The sequence below is a fragment of the Pogoniulus pusillus genome, chromosome 1 (assembly GCF_015220805.1).
Source record: "Pogoniulus pusillus isolate bPogPus1 chromosome 1, bPogPus1.pri, whole genome shotgun sequence".
NCBI classification, from domain to species: Eukaryota; Metazoa; Chordata; class Aves; order Piciformes; family Lybiidae; genus Pogoniulus; species Pogoniulus pusillus.
In genome coordinates this window covers 20,061,072-20,085,856 of record NC_087264.1, presented here as the reverse complement: position 1 = coordinate 20,085,856, position 24,785 = coordinate 20,061,072, and the positions used below count along the sequence as shown (strand labels likewise).

General features: G+C 50.7%; 1 protein-coding gene across 2 annotated transcripts; it reads left to right on the top strand.

The window, feature by feature from the left end:
- Window positions 1-796: 796 nt before the first annotated feature.
- Window positions 797-22,804, top strand: CDKL1 (cyclin dependent kinase like 1). Of its 2 annotated transcripts, none has more exons than XM_064142925.1 (9): window positions 797-1,142; window positions 6,848-6,969; window positions 10,083-10,158; window positions 14,642-14,732; window positions 16,997-17,197; window positions 18,543-18,625; window positions 19,582-19,638; window positions 20,537-20,692; window positions 21,812-22,804. In XM_064142925.1, exons 1-9 carry the CDS (start codon window positions 975-977, stop codon window positions 21,917-21,919), a joined length of 1,062 nt encoding a protein of 353 aa, XP_063998995.1. In that variant the 5' UTR covers window positions 797-974; the 3' UTR covers window positions 21,920-22,804. The 2 variants fall into 2 exon arrangements, with proteins under 2 accessions (XP_063998995.1, XP_063999001.1); XM_064142931.1 differs by having other exon boundaries at window positions 799-1,142; window positions 10,086-10,158.
- Window positions 22,805-24,785: the final 1,981 nt, after the last annotated feature.

The following is a 24,785-nucleotide window of genomic DNA, read 5'->3' as shown; positions in this document are numbered from 1 at the left end:
TAGGGGTGTAGAGCAGGAGGGATTTGCATGTTCGATAGCTGAACTGGCTGGTCTTGGTGACTCTGACTTAGTGTCATTTGTATTTTTGTTGCAGTTAGTCAGCTACTGTCTGTATTTCTGTCTGCTTTTGTGACATTTCAACCAGGGCTGAGAAAGCCTAGCGTGTGGGGTTGGGAGTTTACCAAGCCAAAAGCTTGCTCATCCCCTTTCTTACTCTTGTGACAGCGATCAAAGTGTTAGTTACTTGATGCACAAGGTTCATCTGTTCAACTCGAAAGCCTTAACACAGGCTTAAAACTGCTCTTTGAAGTACAAATAGGGTTTTGAAGAGCAGCCTGTAGATTTCCTCTTGGGTTTCCTAACCATATCCGTTGTAGCCGAGTAACACAACTGCAGTTGTGATGGCATCTCTTCAAAAGACGAAAGGTACAACGCACCAGTGAGCCACTGTGTCTCTGAACAGAAAGGACAGGACTGGCAGACTCTGAAATGTACTTTGGGTTTTTTTTTACCTTGTTTAGTTGGTAGATTGTAATTGAGACTCTAACTGCACTCGTTCCAGTTTGTGTAACTAGCCTTTGTTCGACCTAAAGTTCTGTTGCGGTTCATTTTCGGGCTCTGCCAAATAAACTCTGCTTCATTTGATACCCAGGTGTGGTGTGGTGGGCTTGCTGGGAGCAGCACCTGATTGGACGTGCCCTCTCCCTCCCCGGAGCTGGGTTTGGGGTCGTGCGCCCCCGCCCCGGGAAAGCCGCTCCCCTCAGCGCCCCGGCGACGGCTGCCTGGCGAAAGCCGAGGGAAACCCCCACCCCCGCCGCCCGAGGGCCCGCCCCGGCCCCGCCGCCGCCGCGGGGAGGCGGTGGAGGGCGGGGGGGAGCTGCCGGTAACGGCAGGCGAAGGGGCCGGGACAGTTGCTGCGGGGCTCTGAGGCGAGGGAGCGGCACCGGCCCGCGCCCCCACCCCATCCCCCCGCTATGGAGCGGTACGAGAAGCTGGGCAAGGTCGGGGAAGGCTCCTACGGCGTCGTCTTCAAGTGCCGCAACAAGAACACCGGGCAGATCGTGGCCATCAAGAAGTTCCTGGAGTCCGAGGAGGATCCGCTGATCAGGAAGATCGCCCTGCGGGAGATCCGGATGCTGAAGGTGGGCAGCGGCCGGCCGGGCTCTGCCTCCGACGCTTGGGAGAGCTGCCCGGAGCGGGCGGGCTGCGGCCCCGCGGCGGCTGCGGGCTCTGCCCCGGCGCTGCGAGGGCGGCGCAGCGGGCGGGGAGCACGGAGGGAGCTGCCGGGGAAGGGGTGCCGAGAGGAGACGGAGTGCTTGGGAAGCCGTGAGGAGGTGGGGCTGGAGAGCAGCCGTGAGGAGGTGGGGTGTCAGAGGGAGAGGCGAGGGCATGGGGTGCGAAGGAGCAGGAAGCCGCCGTAAGTGCAGTGCCCAGGTCACTGTCTCTGGGAGAAGCCCGGTGCTCCTTAAAGTCTGAGCCGTTTTGCTGACCCGGACAGAGGTGATCCCCGCAGCCTAGGATGTCACACATGAAAGAGGACTGGTGCAGGTGGGAGATGGGACCCTGCAAAGAGTATGCTGCTAGGTGACTGCAGACACCTGGGTGGGTAGTGAAAAAGCATCAACAGAATTATCACTGAGCCTTTTAGAGAGGGATTGATCCAGTCTGTGCCACTCATGGAGTTAGCAATGTCCTGTTGAGCAGAGGCAGTTCTGCTCTTAGTGTGCAGTTGGCAGCAGCCCTCTCTGTGTCCAAGAGATCCCCATCAGGGGTGGGTGAGGACCCTTGGAGCTGGTGCAAAGCTCGTGAGCAAAGTGATCCTAGGTAGGACGATGCAGGGGACAGCTGTGGGGCACAGTCCCTCTCTCTTGGCATGGAGTACCCTCTCCAACCTCCCCACTGTATAAATCCTTTCTCTGAGCCCCTGGTTGTGGGGGATCCCGAGTTGGAGCTTGATGGGCAGGAAGCATCCAGCCATGTACGGAATGCTGCCGCTTGTGTAGACGCAGCGTTACACGTGGCAGCGACTGCAGAACTGGCACTTGTGAACCATGGCAACCTCTTGTCTTTGCTGATCCTTTCTTGGCTTCTGTGTGGCTTGTGTCCTCACGTAGAACTCAGTCATGCATTCAACCGCTGTGTTTGTTTTCCTGATGAAGTAAAAGCACAGGAGCATACTCGGCGAGTCACACACAACCCAAGTCCATCGAGCATGCAAAAATGAGGAAAAGCACAGGAAAAGGGGGAGAGGAGGGAGTAAGCTTTCCTTTCACAGACCCAGCTTTCTGGGCAAAGTTTCTAGAGCCAGAGGTGGTGCCTGTTGCTTCCCGCTTAGCAGGCGCCAGCAGACTGTTGGGCATCTGTCCCATCTCTTTCTGGGCTGGTGTATTCATTTGGTCTCCATGGTTTCCTGAGGCATCAAGCACCATGACCTCAGGAATGCATTGGTGTGACAAAATGTCGCCTCTTACTTGTTTTGAACTTCCTGCTGGGTGACTGACATGGAGCACCCTCAGTTCTGTGTTCCAGCAAGTGCAGAGAGCTGCTCCCTTTTCAATTTCACTAAGGTGTTCAGGATTTTATGCAACTCCATCATCTGCTCGCCTTCAGCATTCTCTTCTCTGTGCAGAAGAGCCCTAGCTTTAGAACACTGCACTGAGCCAAGAGCCATGTTGACAGCAGGTTGGTTTGCTATGAATTTTAAACTAGTGGCCTGCACGAGGACTCCTTTTCCAAAACACAAACCCACAGAACCCCAGCATGGTGGGGCTTGGGAGGGACCTCTGGAAATCATCCAGTCCAACTTCCACGTTAATGCAGGGGGTTGCCCCTGATCACAGTGGGTTTGGAATCTCCAGAGACACCACAGCCTCTCCAGGCATCCTGCTCCATAGCTCCAGAACCCTCACATCAAGGAATTTTCTCCTACAGTTCAGATGGAACCTCCTCAGTTCCAGATTGTGCCTGTTGCCTCTTGTCCTGTCACTGGGCAGCACTGGCCCCATTCTCTTGACCACTGCTCTCTAGCTATTGACTAGCACTGAGAAACTCAGGCTTCTCTTCTCCAGGCCAAACAGCTCCAGGTCTCTCAGCCTTTCCTTCTCACTGAGATGCTCCAGGCCCCTCAGCATCTTTCTAGCCTCTGCTGGACTCTCTCTGGTAGTTCCCTATCTCTCTTGAACTGGAAAACCCAGAACTGGACCCAATACTCCAGGTGTGGCTTCACTAGGGCAGAGCAGACAGGGAGGAGAACCTCCCTCAGGCCTGCTGGCCACACTTTCTTAATGCACCCCAGGAGACCACTGGCCTTCTTGGCCATAAGGGCACATTGTCATCTCATGGTGAACTTGTCCCCCAGCACTCCCAGGTCCTTCTCCATGCAGCTGCTTTCCAGCAGGGCAACCTGTCACTCTTACTGGTGCAGGGAGTTATTCCTCCCCTTGGTCTGGTTTATGCATGGCATTCTCAAACATCAATGCCTGTTGGTGTTTGCATAGCTACAGTTGACACTCCGTGGTCCCTTCCACTGAGTTGGTTTTCTTTGGGTGCTGCTAACCAAGGAACTTTTGCAGGATTTTAGCAGGTTACAGAATTTCTCATACTTCTTTTCCCAAAATCTCTTGGTGCTGCTTGTCTTTTGTTGAGGGTTTACATGCAAGTGGTGTAAATGTTATTGTCAAAGGAATATGAAGGCTTTGTCCTTTAATCATTGCAGAAAGGAGGCAGAGGAATCCTGGATACTCTTGTAGCAGAACCATCATCTACTAGGAAAAGTAATTTATCTTTCCAGATAGATTTTTGGGGAGAATCACTAAGTGTTTCTCCTGGCTGGAGGCAAACAGGTGATGTTTAGCAAGCACTGGAGATGTTCACAGAGGTGTAGTGATTGGCATTGGAATGGGCTGCCCAGGGAGGTGGTGGAGTCCCTGCCCCTGGAGGTGTTCAAGAAAAGCCTGGATGAGGCACTTAGTGCCATGGTCTGGTTGATTGGACAGGGCTGGGTGCTAGGTTGGGCTGGATGATCTTGGAGGTCTCTTCCAACCTGGTTGATTCTATGATTCTAGGTGCATTTAGACTTCATAGAATCATTGTGTTTGGAAGACAGCTTCAAGATCCAAGTTCCAACCATAGATTTAAATAATGTTAAGGGTCCAAAAAGGAAAATCCTTGTAGCAGAGAAAGATGACCTAGTTCCAAACTCACTGCCATGGGCAGGGACATCTCTTCCTAGACCAGGCTGCATTCAAGCTGGCTTTGAGCACTTGCACGCTAGGAGCCTCCACAGCTTCTCTGGGCAGCCAGTAATACAAACAGAAAGTTCACAGAATCACAGAATCAACCAGGTTGGAAGACACCTGCAAGTTCATCCAGTCCAACCTAGCACCCAGCCCTAACCAATCAACTAGACCATGGCACTGAGTGCCCCATCCAGGCTTTGCTTTTTCATCACCCTTCAGGGCCTGGAGCTGGCAGCACTGCAGCTTGCCACAGCAGGGCCTGTGTCAGGGTGCTGCTGGTTTGAACAAGTGCAGACCTGCTGGGCTTATCTTCTCAACTTCTTCTCTGTAAATAGTAACAGTTTCTTGTTTTGTTTGTGGAGGTATTGCCAGGCTTGGGCAACAGCTAATCGTTTGTCAGAGATGTGAGTCTGTGTTTCGTGTGCCTGATGAATTATCATTCAGCACAGCAAACTCATTGTAGACAAAGGGTGGTTTATGGCCAGGAGCCGTGGGAGAGCAGGGTGGCAGGAAGGGTCTTGGAACACTCTGTGTGATCCTGATTCCATAGGAGAGGCTGGGAAAATGTCCTAACAGAATGACTTTGGGTTGTTTAGTGTGGAAAAGAGGAGGCTGGGGGGACACCTCATTGCTCTCTATGACTGTCTAAAAGGAGGTTGGAGTGAGGTGGGGGTTGGTCACTTCTCCCTGTTATCAAGTGATAGAAGGAGAAGAAATGGCCTGAAGTTGCACCAGAGGAGGTTTTGGTTGGATATTAGAAACAATTTCTTTCCTGCAAGTGGTCAGGTATTGGAACAGGCTGCCCAGGGAGGTGGTGGAGTCACCATCCCTGGAGATGTTCAAGAAACATGTGGACCTGGCACTTTGAGGTGGTTTAGTGGTCATGGGAGTGTTGGACTTGATCTTAGAAGTCTTTTCCAACCCAAACAATTTTGTAATTCTCTGATTTTCAGGAGTCTCACAGGCTCAAATGATCATCATTTGCAAATTGAGTAGGGAAATGAGGAGAATGGAGAAAGTCCAGCTATGGCCAGAGCAGAGACAGCTACACTCAGAGTTAGCCCCTGCTGACACTGTTGAGTACCTCCTGCTAAACAAGGAAGGAACTTGGTATACAAATACTGGGCATAGAGAACTGAGGAAGTAGTCAGAAGGTCTTGGTTGTGACTTAGGTTTGACCCAGGTGAGTGTAAAGGTCTTTGATGCTGGCAGATGATTTACATAGTGTTGGCAGGGTTGAAGGAAGATGATGTGTGTGGTGAGAGATGCTGTTTAGAAAGGTCAGCTCCTTGCTGCCAGCTCACAGGAGTAAGTGACAAGTAACCACCTTCTGCACACCAACCTGTCTGTTGGCAGATGGGCTTCATGCAGCTTACGGGCACTACAGTGTCCCGCAAAGGCAATGAGGTCCCTGGAAGGTCTTTCCTTATAAAGAGCTCTCACAGTGGCATCTGGGGTCCTGCAGTGTACCCTCAGAGCACTGAAATGGCCCTGCCATGTCCCTCCTGCTTATGACAGGCTCCCTAGAAGGTCTTTCCTTATAAAGAGCTCTCACAGTGGCATCTGGGGTCCTGCAGTGTACCCTCAGAGCACTGAAATGGCCCTGCCATGTCCCTCCTGCTTATGACAGGCTCCCTAGAAGGTCTTTCCTTATAAAGAGCTCTCACAGTGGCATCTGGGGTCCTGCAGTGTACCCTCAGAGCACTGAAATGGCCCTGCCATGTCCCTCCTGCTTATGACAGGCTCCCTAGAAGGTCTTTCCTTATAAAGAGCTCTCACAGTGGCATCTGGGGTCCTGCAGTGTACCCTCAGAGCACTGAAATGGCCCTGCCATGTCCCTCCTGCTTATTACAGGCTGGCAATGAGGTATAGTGAGGGTCTTCTACTGACACCTTCTCTCTTACTCCAGCTCACTGGTTAGCTCCAGGATTCCAGTCATGGATTTGAGTGATCCCTGGGGCTAACTGGGTACTTCCTCAGTCGAGGCCCCTTACAGGCTTCTTTCCTTGCTTTTCCAGATGTCAGGTTAGAAGGTGGGGCTAGTGGAACTCCTAGGCAATGCCCTTTCCAGCCTCCCTGCTTCGAAATGTGTTTTTCTAAAGCCTTGGCCAGGCAAAGTCCTCTGGATACAGGTCCCTGAAAGCAGAGGAGATGCTGCCGTAAGTCATCTGGGAAGAAATAACATTCACAGAATCACAGAGCTTCCAGGAGACTTTGGAATGGCTTTCCAGTATCTGAAAGGGACCTACAGGAAGGCTGGGGAGGGACTACTGACAAGGTCTTATAATGACAGGATGAGGAGGAATGGGTTTAAAGTGGCAGAGAGGAGATTGAAAGTGGATGTTAGGAAGAAGTTTTTTGCAGTGAGGGTGGTGAGACACTGGCACAGGTTGCTCAGAGAGAGACCGAAAGTGGATGTTAGGAAGAAGTTGTTTGCAGTGAGGGTGGTGAGACACTGGCACAGGTTGCCCTGGGAGGCTGTGGCTGCTCCCTCCCTGGAGGTGTTCAAGGCCAGGTTGGATGATCTATGTCAGGGGGTTGGAACCGGCTGAGCTTTGAGGTCCCTTCCAACCTAAACCATTCTATGATTCTTCTACTGTGTGTTACAGCAACTGAAACACCCCAACCTGGTCAACCTGCTGGAAGTCTTCAAGAGGAAGAGGAGGCTGCATCTGGTCTTTGAATATTGTGACCACACAGTTCTGCATGAGCTGGACAAGCATCCGCGGGGGTGAGTGGCTGTGCTGTCTCTGGGAGCTTTGAGCAAAGGAATCAGTAGGGTGTCCACATTGCTGCTGCCCCACGGAGTTTTCAGAGGAACCTTCTCAACTCCAGGAAAGGTTTCTCAGCACAGTGCCCAAGACTCGCTCTGCTACTGTGGTGGAGCAATGACCTCCATAGGAATTTCCTGGGATCCTGCCCAGTGCTGGTCGCCAAGGAGATGGAAATGCTGAGCCCAAGCGTTTGGGTGACCTTTAGGAGTGGTTTGGGAGCATCTTGTGTCTCACTGCAGCGAGGGGTGGGCTGGGGCACACAACCCTCCTGCCTGCTGCTGTGAGGCTGTGCACACTGTGTCCCTGTGGTGATGGAGGCTGAAGCACCTCCCCTATGAGGCCTAAAAGAGTTTGGGCTTCTCCATGGAGAAGGCTCCATGGAGACCTTAGAGCAGCCTTCCAGTACTTGAAAGGGGCTCGAGGAGAGCTGGGGAGGGGCTTTTGTTAGGGCTTGTAGTGATAGGATGAGGGGGTATGGATTAAGGCTGGAAGAGGGCAGATTTAGACTGGATATTAGGAAGAAGCTCTTTGCAGTAAGAGTGGTGAGACACTGCAGCAGCTTGCCCAGTGAGGTTGTGAACGCTCCCTCCCTGGAGGTGTCCAAGGTCAGGCTGGACAAGACCCTGAGCTACCTGGTCTTGTGGAAGGTGTTGAGGCCCGTGGCAGAGGAGGATGGAATTAAATGATCTCTAAGGTTCCTTCCAACCCAAACCACTCTATGATTCTATGTCAGTGATGACCCGTAGGACGGACCAGTGACTTGCCGCTGTGCTAAGGAGCATGTGTTGGCTGGGAGGAGTTGCTCAGAGCTGTGCCCTCACCTTCTTTAAACAGTGTGAGCTACATAGGCAGGAAGAACATTCTCCAGGGTAGGGAGTCGTTCTTCTGACACATTGCAAATGCCACTCCCACTCCATCCGTTGTCCCTAATTGTTCATAGTGACTTGGTGCTGTGGAAATGCTAAGCAAGAGGTTCATAAATCACTTTGCAGGCCTGGAGCTAAATGAATTGCCTGCAGGAGACTAACTGGGGGTTGAGTAAACAACGCCTGTTTTTCTCTCTCTCCCTGGTACTAAGATCCAGCAGGAGAACAGTAGATTGGTTTGTGAGCTGTGAGCAGCTCTCACCCCAGTTTGAACCTGCAATCTGAAGAGAGGATGGATAACACTCTTTGAAGGAAGCACTTCACACCCGCTCTGTAGTCATCAAAACATGTGTTCACCTTTGGGTCCCTCACACCAAGAAGGACATTGAGGTGCTGAAGCAGGGCAATAAAGCTGGTGAGGGGTCTGGAGAACAGGTCTGGTGAGGAGCAGCTGAGGGAAGTGGGGTTGTTCAGCCTGGAGAAAAGGAGGCTGAGAAAAGATCTTCTGCCTCCCTACAACTCCCTGAGAGGAGGCTGGAGCCAGGTGGTGCTTAATCTCTTCTCCCAGGGAATGAGTGACAGGACAATAGGAAATGGCCTCAGGTTGCACCAGGGGAGGTTTAGGTTGAACATTAGTTAAAACCTCTTTCCTGGAAGTGTAGTCTAGCCCTGGAATAGGCTGCCCAGGGCAGTAAGGGAGTCACCATCCCTGGAGGGGTTTAAAAGACATTTAGACATGTGCTGAGGGACTTGGCAGTGCTGCATTAACAGTTGGACTTGATGATCTTAAAGATCTCTTCCAGCCAAAACAATTCTGTGGTTCTCTGCCTTCTTCTGGAGTTTCTGACAAACATTACAGACAACCAAGGAAGTTTAACTGCTGCACAGTAGCTGGAAGGGTAGGCTGGGTCTTGAGCACAGTTTGTATTTGTTTTTCTCTGAGGCATTTGCTGCTGGAGGGAATGAGGAGATGAAAATCAAAGTAGAGCTTTTCTGCCCAGTCATTGGGCAATCAATGACATGACAGCACTGCAAGTCAGAGCATGCCTCAATACCACAAATACTCCATCACCTCCAACTCTCTGAGCAGCTGCAGCTGCAGAAATTCCTGTTGGTATCTCAGGAGGCTTGCCAGGATGCTAAGCCACAAGAGAGGGTCTGACACAGATTGGCATACACTGATGTGTGGTCACCAGCTGGCTGTGGCTGAGAGGTACTGGGCATTCTGGCATGCTCTTAAGTGCCATAAATCCTTGTGTCTTGTTTCACTGACTGGATTTGGAAGTGCTGCTGATATTTCCCCATAATGGTTGAAAGGTAACTTCACAGGAGATTGTTCCTTGGTGCAGGCAGAGCTTAGCCTTGGACAGGGGAGGTTATTCTGCCCCTGGACTCAGCACTGCTCAGGCCACACCTTGAGTGCTGTGTCCAGTTCTGGGCTCCTCAATTCAAGAGAGATGTTGAGGAACTGGAAGGTGTCCAGAGGAGGGTGACAAAGCTGGTGAGGGGCCTGGAGCACAGCCCTGTGAAGAGAGGCTGAAGGAGGTGGAGGTGTGCAGCCTGCAGAAGAGGAGGCTCAGGGCAGACCTCATTGCTGTCTACAACTACCTGAAGGGAGGCTGTAGCCAGGTGGGGTTGGGATCTTCTGCCAGGCAAGCAGCAACAGAACAAGGGGACACAGCCTCAAGTTCTGCTGGGGGAGGTCCAGGATGGATGTTAGGAGGAAGTTGTTGTCAGAGAGAGTGATTGGCATTGGAATGGGCTGCCCAGGGAGGTGGTGGAGTTGCTGTCCCTGGAAGTGTTCAAGCAAAGCCTGGCTGGGGCACTTAGTGCCATGGTCTGGTTGATTGGCTAGGGTTGGGTGCTGGGTTGGGCTGGAAGAGCTTGGAGGTCTCTTCCAGCCTGGTTGATTCTATGATTTTATGATTCTGAGAGGCTCGAACAGCCTCCACCATGAGCAGCTCAGTGTGAGTGGTTCCCTGCAGTGGAAAATGTAATGAGCTGAGGGTTGTTGTGTCTTTCTGTGACTTACACAGAGGGAAAAAATGCAGCTAGTGGGTGTTTTTCTGAGTTTTCTCACTTGATCCCTGATGGTTTTGCTCAGAGATCCCTGTACTATGTTTGCACTCAATGGCCTCCTCTTCTTTTTTCTGTAATAGTGAAGTTCTTTTTGGTGGCCCAAATTAAAATGTGCTTTTTCAAAGCAGGGTGCCAGAGCATCTGGTGAAGAGCATAACCTGGCAGACCCTCCAAGCTGTGAACTTCTGCCATAAACACAATGTAAGTCTTCTGAACACCACCAGCCACTGCTGTTAACAACACAGCCTTAGAGGAGGAGTTTCTGTTATCATTTTCCTTATTACAGAGCTTGCATGGGGCAAAGTTAGATGAAATTTGACTGGCCAGAGAATGGACAGGGAGAAGTTCCAAGGAGAAGAACTTGGGGGTATTGGTGGGTGAAAAGCTGAACATTTGTTCAGCATTTTTGTGGGTGCCACAGACAGAGGCACTGAGTTCAGTCTCAGTAAGTTTGCTGCTGACACCAAGCTGTGTGGTGCAGCAGACAGGCTGGAGGGCAGGGATCCATCCAGAGGGACCTGGGCAGGCTGGAGAGGTGGGCACAAGGCAGCCTCATGAGGGTCAACAAGACCAAGTGCAAGGTCCTGCAGCTGGGTCAAGGCAATGCCAAGCACAAATGCAGGCTGGGCAGTGAGTGGCTGGAGAGCAGCCCTGAGGAGAGGTACCTGGGGGTGCTGGTGAATGAGAAGCTCAACAGGAGCCAGCAGTGCACACTTGCAGCCCAGAAAGCCAAGCAGAGCCTGGGCTGCATCAGGAGAAGTGTGGCCAGCAGGGCCAGGGAGGTGATTCTCCCCCTCCACTGCGCTCTGCTGAGACCCCAGCTGGAGTACTGCATCCAGTTCTGGAGCCCCCATTACAAGAGGGATGTGGAGATGTTGGAGTGTGTCCAGAGAAGGGCCACGAGAACAATCAGAGGGCTGCAGCAGCTCTGCTTTGAGGACAGACTGAAAGAGTTGGGGCTGTTGAGTCTGGAGAGGAGGAGGCTCCCAGGTGACCTTCTTGTGGCCTTCCAGGATCTGCAGGGGCCTACAAAAAAGCTGGGGAGGGACTTTTTAGGCTGTCAGAGAGTGACAGGACTGGGGGGAATGGAGCAAAGCTGGAGGTGGGGAGATTCAGAGTGGAGGTGAGAAGGAAGTTGTTCAGCATGAGAGTGGTGAGAGCCTGGCATGGGCTGCCCAGGGAGGTGGTTGAGGCCCCATGGCTGGAGGTGTTTAAGGGCAGGCTGGCTGAGGCTGTGGGCAGCCTGTTCTAGGGTAGGGTGTCCCTGCCCATGGCAGGGGGGTTGGAACTAGAAGATCCTTGTGGTCCCTTCCAACCCTGACTGATTCTATGATTCTATGAGCTGGCACTGTCTGCTCACAGCCCAGACCTGGCCATGTCCTGGACTGATCCACTTCAGCATGGGCAGCAGGTGCAGGGAGGGGATTCTGCTCCTTTGCTCTGCTCTGCTGAAACCTCTCCTGCAGGGCTGGGGTTAGCTCTGGAGTCCTCAAGCACAAGAAGGACATGGACCTGGTGGAGTGGGGCCAGAAGAGGCCACAAAGATGATCAGAAGGCTGGAGCACCTCTCTTAGGAAGACAGGCTGAGAAAGTTGGAATTGTTGAGCTGGGAGAAGAGAAGGCTCTGAAGAAACCTTAGAGCTGCCTTCCAGTATTTGAAGGGAGCTGGAGAGAGGCTTTTTACAAAGGCATGGAGTGAGATATTAGGAAGAAATTCTTCCCTATGAGGGTGGTGAGACACTGGAACAGGTTGCCCAGAGATGTTGTGGAGGGTCCAAGCCTGCAAGTGTTCAAAGCCAGGTTGGATGGGGCCTTGAGCAATGTGGTCTAGGATGTATCCCTGCCTATGGCAGGGTGTTGGAACTAGGTAATCTTTAAGGTCTCATCCAATCTAAACCATTCTATAGTCTTTTCATTTTCCCTATGGAATCACATAGCTGAACTCTTGGCTTGTACCCAAAACTGCTGCATTACTGTCACTGGGGTCCCTTGGGTTGACTGTCAGCTTCCAGGCTGGGCATGAGTCTCTCCTTGTGCTTTCCCCATGCTGTGCAGCAGAACTGAGCTCAGAAAACTGGTTTAACATCTCATCAGCTGAGGCCTGACAAAACTGCTACTGTTTTCCCAGAAACTCCTTCTGTTGATAGTCCTAGACACTAGTTAAAAGGTTTCAAAAATGAGGTACAGGAATAGAGTTTTACAACTCCTCCTGTGCATTCTGAAGGGAGAATTGTGTCAGTTCTGTTCAACTTTGCAGAAAGCAGGGGGGACACTTTAAGGAGCAGGGAAGGAAAGGAGCCTTTTGGAGAAGATCTTTAGCTGTAAATGTCTTTGGTTTTGTTTATTTGTCAATGTTTGAGATTTAAGAGCTGGGCAGGAGATGCTCTGGAATAAGTGTTTTGTCTCTGCTGGAAGAATTATGTCCAGTTGAGCCACAGGAACTTGGCCATAGGTCTGTCCTGCTTCCAAGATTTGTTGTTTTCCTTCTTTTTTCTGTTCCAGCTTGAAAGATTTATTGGGCTTTTAAAACCAAGGGAACAATGAGATGTTGCAGCCTGAACTGCTGTAGATCACAGGTAATGAGGTCTGATGCAGCTGCCCTCTTGGAACTCCATGACACCAGTTTAACAAGCAGCATTTCAGTCCTCAGGAAGAGACACATTAGTTCACCGCCACCTTAGCTAGGAAAAGGCCAAGGTGTTTGTGCTGAGATAGTGGTAGGTGAGATACAAGGTGAGCTAGACCTTGTGGGTTTCAGCAGAACACACCTTTCACACTCAGGCAGAAGAATCATAGAATGGTTTGGGTTGGAAAGGACTTTAGAGAACATCTAGATCCAATTCCCCTGATGTGGGTAGGGGCACCTCCCACTAGACCTGGTTGCTCAACACCCTATCCAGCCTGGCCTTGAACACTTCCAGGTTTAGAGACTCCACCAAGAAGAAATAAAGGTCTCTGCTAGTCTGATCAGCAGAAACTCTTCGCCAAGTCCAGACTCAATTGCTGTGAACCTTCAGCAAACAAACTGACTTTCCAAGAATCACAGAAGTGCTGATGTTGGAAGAGCCCTCTGGAGACCATCTAGTCCAGCCCTCCCTCCAAACTGGGTCAACTAAAGCAGGCTGCTCAGAAACTTGTCCAAACAGGGTTTGTGTATCTCCCACAATCTTTCTAGGCAACCTGTTTGGGTATTTGTCCACTCTCACAGTGAAAAGACAAATCATATTTAGGTGGAATTTCACGTGTATTTAATTTGCCATCCATTGCCTTTTCATAGAATCATAGAATCAGCCAGGTTGAAAGAGACCTCCAAGCTCATCCAGTCCAACCTACCCCCCAGCTCTATCCAATCAAGAGGACCATGGCACTAAGTGCCCCATCCAGGCTTTAATTGAACACGTTCAAGGGAGAGCAACTCCACTTCCTCCCTGGGCAGCCCATTCCAATGCCAGGCAACAACTTCCTCCTAACATCCAGCCTAGACCTGCCCTGGCACAGCTTCAGACTGAAGCCTTGTTCTGTTGCTGGTTGCCTGGCAGAAGAGACCAACCCCACCTGGCTACAGCCTCCCTTCAGGGAGTTGTAGACAGCAATGAGCTCTGCCCTGAGCCTCCTCTTCTGCAGGCTGCACAGCCCCAGCTCCCTCAGCCTCTCCTCACAGGGCTGTGCTTCAGGCCCCTCCCCAGCTTTGTTGCCCTTCTCTGGACACATTCCAGTACCTCAACATCTCTCTTGAATGGAGGAGCCCAGAACTGGACACAGCACTCAAGGTGTGGCCTGAGCAGTGCTGAGTACAGGGGCAGAATAACCTCCCTTGTCCTGCTGGCCGCACTGCTCCTGATTTTGTCCTTTCACTGGATACCCTTGAGTGTCCAGTCCTTCCGCTGGACACACTTAGGGGAATCTGGCTTGGTCTTCTTTACTCAATTCCATCAGGTGTTTATGCACATAAGATCTCCCCTGAGCCTTCTCTTCTCCAGTCTGAATTATGATCCCAGCTCCCTCATCCTCTCCTTGGATGCTAGATACCTCAACCCCTTAATCGTTCTAATGACACTTTGCTGAAGTCACTCCAGGAGGTTCCACCTCAACAGAAGGGATAACTTCTTTCCTGTAAGGGTCCCAGAGCACTGGCACAGGCTGCCCAGAGAGGTTGTGGAGTCTCCTTCTCTGGAGACTTTCAAGGCCTGTCTGGATGTGTTCCTGTGTGACCTGATTGTATGGTCCTGCTCTGGCAGGGGGGTTGGACATGATCTCTTTGGGTTCCTTCCAACCCCTGACATCCCGTGAGCCTGTGATCTTCCATCTACTGAGGATCCCAAAGCTGGACACAACTCTGGATGTGTCTCACCTGCACTGAGTGGAGGGAATACCAGATGTGCTCTGGCATCTACAAGGATCAAGTCCCATGTCTAAACTCTATCTCACCTGTCAGCTTCACCAGCAAAATCCTTTGCTTCTCTACGGGATTATCAGCAAGCAGAGTTAATGGACTTGGTCTAAGAACTGATCCTCAAGGACACACACACCTCTCTTTGGGATCTCACTATTAAGAGATCATCTTCCCTTCCAGCAGGAATGACCTGTCTGACATGACACGTAAGGGACACGTGTTTGAATTCAGTTCTTAATCTGAAGGCCAGGTTAAATGCTTGCCTCTAACCTTGGTTTTCCTTGTTTCCAGTGCATCCACCGAGATGTAAAGCCAGAGAACATCCTGATAACCAAGCATTCGGTGATCAAACTGTGTGACTTCGGATTTGCTCGCATACTGAGTGAGTGCTGCTTGCTGCTATGCAGATGATGAACAGGAGGCCTCAAAGGCAGTGCAGGACAGGGCTTTCAAACATCAGTGAAGGCTCACTTGGCTGTGTTTCTGCACCTATAAATCAGAAAATGTTTTTGGTTGGAAGGGACATTGAAGATGATCTGGTTCCAATCCTCTGTCATGGGCAGAAACACCTTCTACTAGACCATGATGCTCATGGCCCCATCCAGCCTGGCCTTGAGCATTTCCAGGGTAGGAGCCTCCACAACTTCTCTGAACAACCTATTCTAGTGCCTCACCACCATCATGGGGGAGAATTTCTTCCTGCTTCCAGTTTAAAGCCTTTACCTCTTGTCCTGTCACTTGATGCCTTTGCAAAATGTCTCTCTCCAGCTCTCCTGTAGCCCTCCTCAAATGCTGGAATGCTTCTGTAAGGTCTTTCTAGAGCCTTCTCTTCTCCAGGCTCCACAGCCCCAACTCTCTCAGCCTGTCCTCACAGCAGAGGGGTTCCAGCCTCTCTGATCATCTTTGTACAGGTCTGTGTTTCTCCTGTGCTGAGGACTCCAGAGCACTACAGATGGGGTTGCTGGGGACTTGCCAGTACAGCGGATGGGGTCACAACAGTGCAGAGCAGAGGGGCAGAATCCCCTCCCTCCAAGTGCTCACCACACTGCTTGGGATCAGCCCAGGACAGGGACAGGTCAGGGCTGTGAGCGCATGGTGTCAGCTCATGTTCAGCTTCTCACTCACCAGCACCCCCAAGTCATAGAATCATAGAATCAACCAGGTTGGAAGAGACCTCCAAGCTCATCCAGTCCAACCTAGCACCCAGCCCTATCCAATCAACTGGACCATGGCACTAAGTGCCCCATCCAGGTTTGGCTTGAACACCTCCAGGGATGGCAACTCCACCACCTCCCTGGGCAGCCCATTCCAATGCCAATCACTCTCTCTGGCAAAAACTTCCTCCTAACATCCAGCCCAGACCTGCCCTGGCACAGCTTGAGACTGTGTCCCCTTGTTCTGTTGCTGCTTGCCTGGCACAAGAGACCAACCCCACCTGGCTACAGCCTCCCTTCAGGGAGTTGCAGACAGCAATGAGGTCTGCCCTGAGCCTCCTCTTCTGCAGGCTGCACACCCCCAGCTCCCTCAGCCTCTCCTCATAGGGTTTGTGTTCCAGGCCCCTCACCAGCTTTGTCACCCTTCTCTGGACATGTTCCAGTTCCTCAATATCTCTCTTGAATTGAGGAGCCCAGAACTGGACACAGCACTCAAGGTGTGGCCTGACCAGTGCTGAGTACAGGGGCAGAATAACCTCCCTTGTCCTGCTGGCCACACTGTTCCTGAGCCAGGCCAGGATGCCATTGGCTCTCCTGGCCACCTGGGCACACTGCTGGCAATGTACAGCCTAAGTCCTTCTCCTTGGGGCCACTCTCCATCCATTCTCTGCCCAGCCTGGATTTGTGCTTGGGCACAACATCAGCCTATATGCAGATATAAATGTGCACAAATAATCCTATATAAATAGGCTGGAATGGTGTCACAAAGAGTCTCTGATAAAGGCTGGGTAGAGATCTGCAAAGTGGAGACTTCCAAAACTCTCCTGGACATTGTGATCTTGGCCAGCTTGCCCTGGGTGACCCTTCTTTAACAGGAGGGTTGAACTAGATGATCCTCAGAGGTCTTTTCCAAGACCCATCAGTCTGATTCTGTGATGGAAGGGAGCCAGCCCAGACACCATGATGCCAAGTGCCTCTGTAAACAAGCTCAGTCTGAGCTCCCTGCTGGTACAGCTGAACTGCTGATGGTGCTGGCACTGGTGGATGGAATTTGGCTTTGGGTATCTTGGAGCTGCTCAGCCTTTGCTTATGCAATGCTGGAGGCACAGCTGGAGTTCCCTAGCAGGAGGAACCCCCCTGGCAGAAGGCACTGTCTCTGCAAAGAATGGCTTCACATTTTCCATTGTAACTAAACCCCTAATCTGGGATTTTTTTTGGCTCTTGTTCAGACAAATCATGTGGGGTTTGAGAACTGACCACTGGCTGGTGCAAGGCCCTGCTGTGGAGCTCTGGAGAACAATATGGCCTTGATTTTTGCCAACTCCTACATGTTCCCAAAGTCAGATTCTGCTAGTGGTCAGTGTCTCATCCTGTTTCTGTAGCTATTGCCTGCCCACAAGGTGCCCCAAGGTGTATCAGCTGATGGTGGTCCATCTGCATTGTTCTGATCCCACATTCCTGTTTGTTTTTCTCATTCCTACCCCCAACCTAGCTGGTCCAAGTGATTCTTACACAGACTATGTGGCTACCAGGTGGTACCGCTCTCCAGAGCTACTTGTGGGAGACACCCAGTACGGCCCTCCCGTGGACGTGTGGGCCATCGGCTGCGTCTTTGCTGAGCTGCTCTCCGGGGTGCCCCTGTGGCCAGGCAAGTCTGATGTCGACCAGCTGTACCTCATCCGGAGAACCCTGGGTAAGTGTCCACTCACCACTCATTGCCCCAGGCTTCCCAATGCCTTTCACAGCACTAGAGCTTGCACAGGAGAACTTTCCTCTGTGGTGGGTGCTGTGGCACAGCTGAAGTGTCAGATCCCGGTAGGTAGGTGTTTGTGCAGCACCCTCTAGCTATGATCACAGGATGTTAGGGGTTGGAAAGGACCCAAGGAGATCATCCAAGGCCCCCTACCAGAGCAGGACCATACAATCTAGCTCGGGTCACACAGGAACACATCCAGATAAGCTTTGAAAGTCTCCAGAGGAGACTCCACAACCTCTCTGGGCAGCCTGTGCCAGTGCTCTGGGACCCTTACAGGAAAGTAGATCGCCCTTGTGTTGAGCTGGAAGCTCCTGTGCTGCAGCTTCCATCCATTGCTGCTTGTCCTATCTCAGGAAGCAAGTGAGCAGAGCCTGTCCCCCCACTCCTGACCCCCAACCCTCAGAGATTTACAAACATTTATTAAATCCCCTCAGAGCCCAGAAGGTGCACAGCAGCTGGGTAATCCTGCTCCAAAAACTGCTCCCACCAGCTGGGCATGTGAGGGTGGGCAGCTGGAGCTGTGTGGCCTTGTCTTTCCATCAGCACAGTCACACAATGGGCAGTAGCATTCACAAAAGAACTTTCACTGGCTGACTTGATTGTATTCCACCATAGGATTGTTTGAGCTTTAAAAGACCTTTGAGATCATCGAGTCCAGCCATTAACGTAACACGGCCAAGTCTGCTTCTGATCCATGTTCCTGGGCACCACATCTACACAGCTTTTAAATCCCTCCAAGGGTGATGACTCCACCACTGCCAAGGGCAGCCTGTTCTGATGCCTGATCACTCTTGCAGGAAAGAATTTTTTCCTAATATCCAATCTAAACCTCACCTAGCACAATTTCAGGCCATTTTGTTTCAACCTGTTGCCTGATACTAGTGTGAAGAGACCAACACCCCCTCACTCCAACCTCCTTTCAGGGAGTTGTAGAGAACAATGAGGTCTCCCCTCAGCCTTCAGGCTAAACAACTCCAGTTCCTTCAGCTGCTACTCAGCAGATCTCTTCTCCACACATTTCACCAGCTTTGTTGCCCTTCTGTGGACCTGCTCCAGCACCTCAGTGTTCCTGGGACCCAAAATTGAACTTAGCATTTGAAATGTAGTCTCACCAGTGCCCAGTACAGAGAAATAGCCATTGGCTCATTTGATGGTGGTCCATCTCTTTAGGTGTTTTCTCAGATGGTGTCAGCCTCATTAGAGGATATAAGTTTGTTCAATACAGGCACAGTAAAACCAGCAAATTAATCCAGCTTTGGTCTTTTTTAATTCTTGGTCACAGGGGACCTTATTCCTAGGCACCAGCAAGTGTTCAGCACCAACCACTTCTTCAGTGGGGTTCAAATTCCAGACCCAGAGAGCATGGTAAGAGCTGCCTCCAGACATACTTCCCTGATCTGCAGTGCTAAGGACAGCTGTTGGGACAGAGAAATACTCCTGTTTCTCACCCAGAGCACGTGTGCTTTGGAAGCTCAGCTGGAAAAGCCTCACTTATCCAGCTGTCCCAGTCCTTTGCTCACAGCATTTTTTCCCTATCCAAAAGCTTTGCTAGTGTACACTTAGAGTGTTATTCAGAGGTGGCTGAAGCCCTCTCTGCTCCTTCTCCCTTCTTCTGGTGGCACAGCCACCAACCTGCCCAACCTCAATAGTGCCAGGCAGCTCCCTTCCAAGTACATCAGCTGACAGATGCATTTTGTGAGCTATGAGTTGTGTTGCTACAGAAAGCTTCTTCCCTGTACCCTGAGGAATGAAAATATCACCAACAGAGAATCATAGAACTGCTGAGGATGGAAGAGACCTTTGAGACCATCAAGTCCAACCACTTGCCTAGTGCTCACAATCCCACCGCTACTGCTAAGCTGCTACCACTAAACCATGTCCCTAAGCACCAGAACCACACATATTTGAAATCTCTTCAGGGTTGGTGATTCTGACACCTCCCTGAGCAGCCTGTTCCAGTGGCTGAGACCCTTTCAGTGAAGAGATTTTTCCTGATATCCAACCTGAACCTCCCCTGGCACAACCTGAGGCTGTTTCCTCCTGTCCTCTAAGGAGCTGCACGTGAGAAGAGACTGACTGACTTTCAGGTAGCTGTAGAGAGTGATGTGGTCTTGTCTTAGCCTGCCCTTCTGAAGAATATACAACACCCAGTTCCTTCAGCCATTCCTCCTAAGTCTTGTGTCCAAGGCCCTTCACAAGCTTAGTTGCTATTGTTTAGAAACACTCCAGCACCTCAATATCCTACTTCAAACTGACCCCAGTACTTGAGATGTGGTCTCACCAGTGCTCAGTACCTCACTGTTGGTTTTTTTTCTCTCCAGGAGCCATTAGAAGTGAAATTCCCTAATATTTCATACTCTGCTTTGGCTCTCATGAAGGTAAGAAGCCTACAGCTAGTGAGGATCCCTACACTGAGACACAGCAAATGCAGCCTGGTTTGTGTATCAGATGGTAATGGTTTGGGTATCGGCTACTGAATTATCAGAGATCACTGAAGCTGGAGAGGACTTTCATCCACTCTTCTAGTCCACTCATCTTCACCACAGAGGTGGAAAATCTTATTCATTCTCCTGAGGAGATGCATGGGATAGAAATGGTAGGGATGGAAACATTAAGGAGAAGGTGCAGCTGTGAGTGGTGTTAGCTATGCCAAGCATGGCACAACACAGCTACAGTGGGTTCTTCTTGTTTAAGAACCAGTTCAAATGAACACTGTGGACTCCCTGTTTTTTGAGGCTTGATGTTACCATACAAATGTAAATCACAGAATGCATCAGGTTGCAAGGGACCTTCAAAGATCATGTTGTAGAACCCCCCTGCAGTGAACCTCTCCAACTAAATGGACATAAGGAGAAAGTTCTTGACAATGAGAGCGGTAAAACAATGGAACAGTTTGCCCAAGGATGTGATTGAGGCCCCATCCCTGGAGACCTTCAAGATCAGACTTGATGTGGCCCTAGGCAGCCTGATCTAGTTGGAGTTGTCACTGCTGACTGCAGGGGTGTTGGACAAGGTAACTCTTACGTGTCCCTTCCAAACTGATGCAATCTCTGAATCTGTAGATGTCCATTTGGACATTTCTGTTACCGTCTTGTGGCAGTCATTCAGTACTAGCTACTGCCAGCTTCATGTGACTCTAGAAAGCCCAGCTCTGAGAATCCAGACTCTTGAGAACCCATCAAAACCAAGATTAACACAGAGAACACCTACCTGTTGGATGTGCTGAGTCGCTGGGGTGGTGCAGACTCATTTAATGTCTTACTTCACCTTCCCTAGGGTTGCCTGCGCATGGACCCAGCAGAGAGGCAGACATGTGAGCAGCTGCTGCAGCACCCCTATTTTGACAGCACCAGGGAGGCAGCAGATCTGGGGAAAGAACAGGAGAAAATGGCTCGGAAACCAGCCAGGCCCACTCGGAAGCACATGGCAGGGGTAAGGTTTTCCTTGCAGGATTTAGTTCTGTGCTTGCGGAGGGAGCTGCTTCTCTCTGTTTGGCACCCAGGAGGTAACTCCCGAGTTGGACTGATCTTCATTTTGGCCCATGGAAGAAATGAACTTCCTGGCTAAAGAGTAACTTGAGTACAAAGGGAATTGTGCCCCGGGGCTCCACTGGGTCACAGCGGATAAGTACACAGTGATGTGAGATGGGTTCATTCCTGACAGAACAGCAGGACAACAAACCTGTGTGGCTGGTGTAGCCTGGAGTTCTCTGGGCCTTTAGGGGAGTGTTGATGTGCATGAGAGTTGAGAGTATCTGCAGAGGGACCTGGACAGACTGGATTGATGGGCCAAGGCCAGTGGGATGAGGTTCAGCAAACCAAACGCTGAGTCCTGCACTTGGGTCACAACAACCCCATGAATGCTCCAGGCTTGGGGCAGAGTGGCTGGAAAGCTTCCTGGTGGAAAAGGACTTGGTGCTGGTTGAAAGCCAGCAGGATGAGCCAGTATGTTGCCAGGTGGCCAAGAAGGCCATCAGCATCCTGGCTTGGATCAGCAATAATGCAGCCAGCAGGACCAGAGTAATGAATGTCCTCCCATACTGAACAGTGTTGAGATTGCACTCTGAGTACTGTGTTTAGTTCTGGGCTCCTTGCTACAAGAAGGACATTGAGGTGCTGGAGCATGTCCAGAGAAGGGCAACAAAGTTGGTGAAGGGTCTGGAGAACAGGACTGGTGAGGAGCAGCTGAAGGAACTGGGGCTGTTCAGCCTGGAAAAAAGGAGGCTGGGGGATGACCTTCTGACTCTCTAAAACTCCCTGGAAAGAGGTTATATTTGGGGGTCAGTCCCTTCTCCCAGATGAACCAGTTAGCCACTTCCATTTCCATGACATAAGACACAATATTTATCTTGCCCTGGTGACTGGGATAAGTCCCTTTAATGACCTGTTGTGGTTGCAGTCCAGTTGTAGACCCTCAGATCCAAGATGCTGAGTTTGAAAAGGGCAGGATTGTAACAAGAATAGTTTCATAGCTCATATTGCTTTCTGACCAATGAAACTCCTGTTCTGTTCTGACTGCAAGCCCAACCACACCATGTGACTTTCCCTTCAGTTACAGTACCTGCCTCAACTGACCAGTGGTAACCTCCTGCCAGCTCTGGACAGCAAGAAGTGCTGCTGCAAACCAAGAAGATCAAACTACCACTTCCCAAATATCTAACTGGATGGCAGGTTAAAAAGCATCTACTGTTCAATGTTCCAGTCATTCAGAATCTACAAAAGGAGGAGGCATGGTGGGAAAATAAATTAATACAACTTCTGACGTAGACCAAAGTGGTCTGAATGGGCTCCAGGTCACTAGTGAGGGAAGTGATGTACAAGGCAAAGTCCATGCTCACTTTCATGTCCTGTGTACCAAGGAAAATGCATGTTTTGCTGTAATTCCTGGTTGTATACTGGTTTTCATGGTGGTATACTGCTTCAGGACTACTGCAACCCTGTGTTTGCAGTGAATTTAAAATCTCTTGCTTCTCTGTCACCTAAATTTCAGACTTGGCAGAAGAGCTGCAACCTTGCCAAATCAATCTGAACTCTGCTGTGTCCAAACAGCAGTAGTGTGAGGAGCTGTGAATATAGTGCTGATATGAGCAGGAGATGAGCCTGAGGAGAAGCTGGCTCACTGCTCCCATTATCTCTAGAGCTGCTGAGACAGCCCTGCTTTTAAGATCCACACTTACAGTCCACCAAGGGTTAAATGTACTGACCTAGGCTTGCCAGAAGCTCCGCAGGCACTGCTACCAGCGAGAGAACATCTAAACAATAAGAACTGCTGTTTCTTTAGTCCTTGCAGAGTTTCTCCTGTTTCCTCCTGGCACTGTGAGGTTGGCTTTGTTTGTTTTTTCTGCCAGTAGTGAGGTCATTTGCCTGTAGAGTTACAGAAACTGTTTCTATCAAAAAGAAATTATGAGTAGAATTTAGAACATGGGCCAGATGCAGGCAGGAATTCTACCTAAGCTTAGCACGTTAGAGTCTTGGGGTTTGTGTAATCTCAGGGTGTAAGATGTTGTTGATTTTGAATAAAAGACATGCAGCTTGTTTTTTCCCAGTCCACTGGATGTGTTTTACTACCAGGCAAGAACATCCCCTTTCTGCTCGAGGCCTAGAGCAGGTATGTTTTCCCAGAGCTGTTGTGTGCTCAAGAGCAGTAAATTCCAACGGGATGGGTTCCACATCCTCAGGTACTGTGACTGCCCACCCTTTATTTAATATTATAAGTGAACATATGTTACTCTTGTGTGTTCTAATTGCATTCAGGAAGCTCTGCCATTCCAGATGGGAATTGTGGAAGCACCCAGGAGATGTCTTTCAGCAATTAGGAGCCCAGCAGTCAGCTCCTGGTGATGATTCTGTGATTTCTGGACACTGCTCTGTGCTAGGAGATGCCAAAAAGCATCAGCCCCACACTGCAGTCATTTCCTTCAGAGGACAAGGTGACAAAATGGGGACACCACTCTGAAATCTGCTTTCCTGGGAGCTGTCACCTACTGCCCTTCTCTCTGGTACCACCAGTATTAGGGATGTGACTAAAAATGTGGTGATCTCCCTGAAGATGAATCCCTCTCTGACTTAGCAGAAGCGATGTGTATGCAGCTAAAGAACACAGAACTAATTGAGCCCCTGTCAGCACACAGCAAAAACATGTACAAGGGGTGGCTGAGAGATTCCACACAATCTTCACTTCCTCAGAGTGGTGCTTCTGAGAGGCTCAGACTCTGTCCACCTGTTGACCATGCCCCTTACACCAAACAAAAGGCTTTGGGAACCAAAGCATTAAGAAAAATGTCCCAGAAATTATTTTAACTCAACACCCTCTGGGTGAGATTCCCAGAGAGTAAACATCTCTCACTCCTGCAGCACCAGCACCTGCAGTGCTGCTGTCCCACCACACCAAGGTCCTTCCTGCTGCTGTTCTGCACAAGAATTTCCCTGCTTCCTGTCCCAGTGCTCCTCAGAGCTCAGATCTGGGGCCAGTCTTGTTTAAAATCTTTACCAGTGATCTGGACAAGGAGATTGAGGCATTCTCAGTAAGTCTGCAGATGACACCAAGTTGTGTGAGTGTTGATCTGCTTGAGGGCAGGGAGACTCTACAGAGGGACCTGGACAAGCTGGACCAATGGGCTGAGGCCAGTGAGATAATATTCAACAAGGTCAAGTGGTGGGTCCTGTCCTTGGGTTGCAACAACTCCACCAACACTCTTAAGTTTGTGGCTGGAAACTGCAGGGTAGAAAAGTATCTGGGGATGTTGATAGCTGGTTGAAGGTGAGCCAGCATGTGCCCAGGTGACCAAAAAGGCCATCAGCAGCCTGGTTTGGATCAGCAATAATGTGACCAGCAGGACCAGGGCAGTGATAGTCCCTCTGTAGAGAACACTGTTGAGGCCACAGCTGTGTTCAGTTCTGGGCGACTCACTGCAGGAAGGACATTGAGGTGCTGGAGCAGGTCCAGAGAAGGGCAGAGAAGCTGGTGGACAGCCTGGAGAACAGGTCTGGTGAGGAGCAGCTGAGGGAACTGGGGTTGTTCAGCCTGGAGAAAAGGAGACTGAGAGCAATCTCTACAACTCCCTGAAAGGTTTTAGTGAAGCGGGGTTCAGTCTCCTCCCCCAAGTATCATAGAATGGTTTAGGTTGGAAGTGACCTCAAAGCTCAGCCAGTTCCAACCCCCCATGATAGGCAGGGACACCTCCCACTAGAACAGGTCACTCAAGGCCTCATCCAACCTGGGTTTGAACACCTCCAGGGAGAAAGCAGCCACAACCTCCCTGGGCAACCTGTACCAGTGTTTCACCACTCTCACTGCAAAAAACTTCTTAACATCCAGTTTCAATCTTCCATCTGCCAGTTTAAATCCATTCCCCCTTGTCCTGTCATTACAAGACCTTATCAATAGTCCCTCCCCAGCCCTCCTGTAGGCCCCCTTCAGATACTGGAAGGCTACTCCAAGGTCTCCTGGAAGCCTTCTCTTCTCCAGGCTGCAGAGCCCCAACTCTTGTAGCCTGTCCTCGTAGCAGAGGCACTCCAGCGCTCTG

Coding starts and splice junctions, on each gene's coding strand:
- CDKL1 (XM_064142925.1), top strand. CDS start 975: ATGGAGCGGTACGAGAAGCTGGGCAAGGTCGGGGAAGGCTCCTACGGC. Junction 14,733..16,996: donor CGGATTTGCTCGCATACTGA/GTGAGTGCTGCT, acceptor CCCCCAACCTAG/CTGGTCCAAGTGATTCTTAC. Junction 17,198..18,542: donor CCTCATCCGGAGAACCCTGG/GTAAGTGTCCAC, acceptor TCTTGGTCACAG/GGGACCTTATTCCTAGGCAC.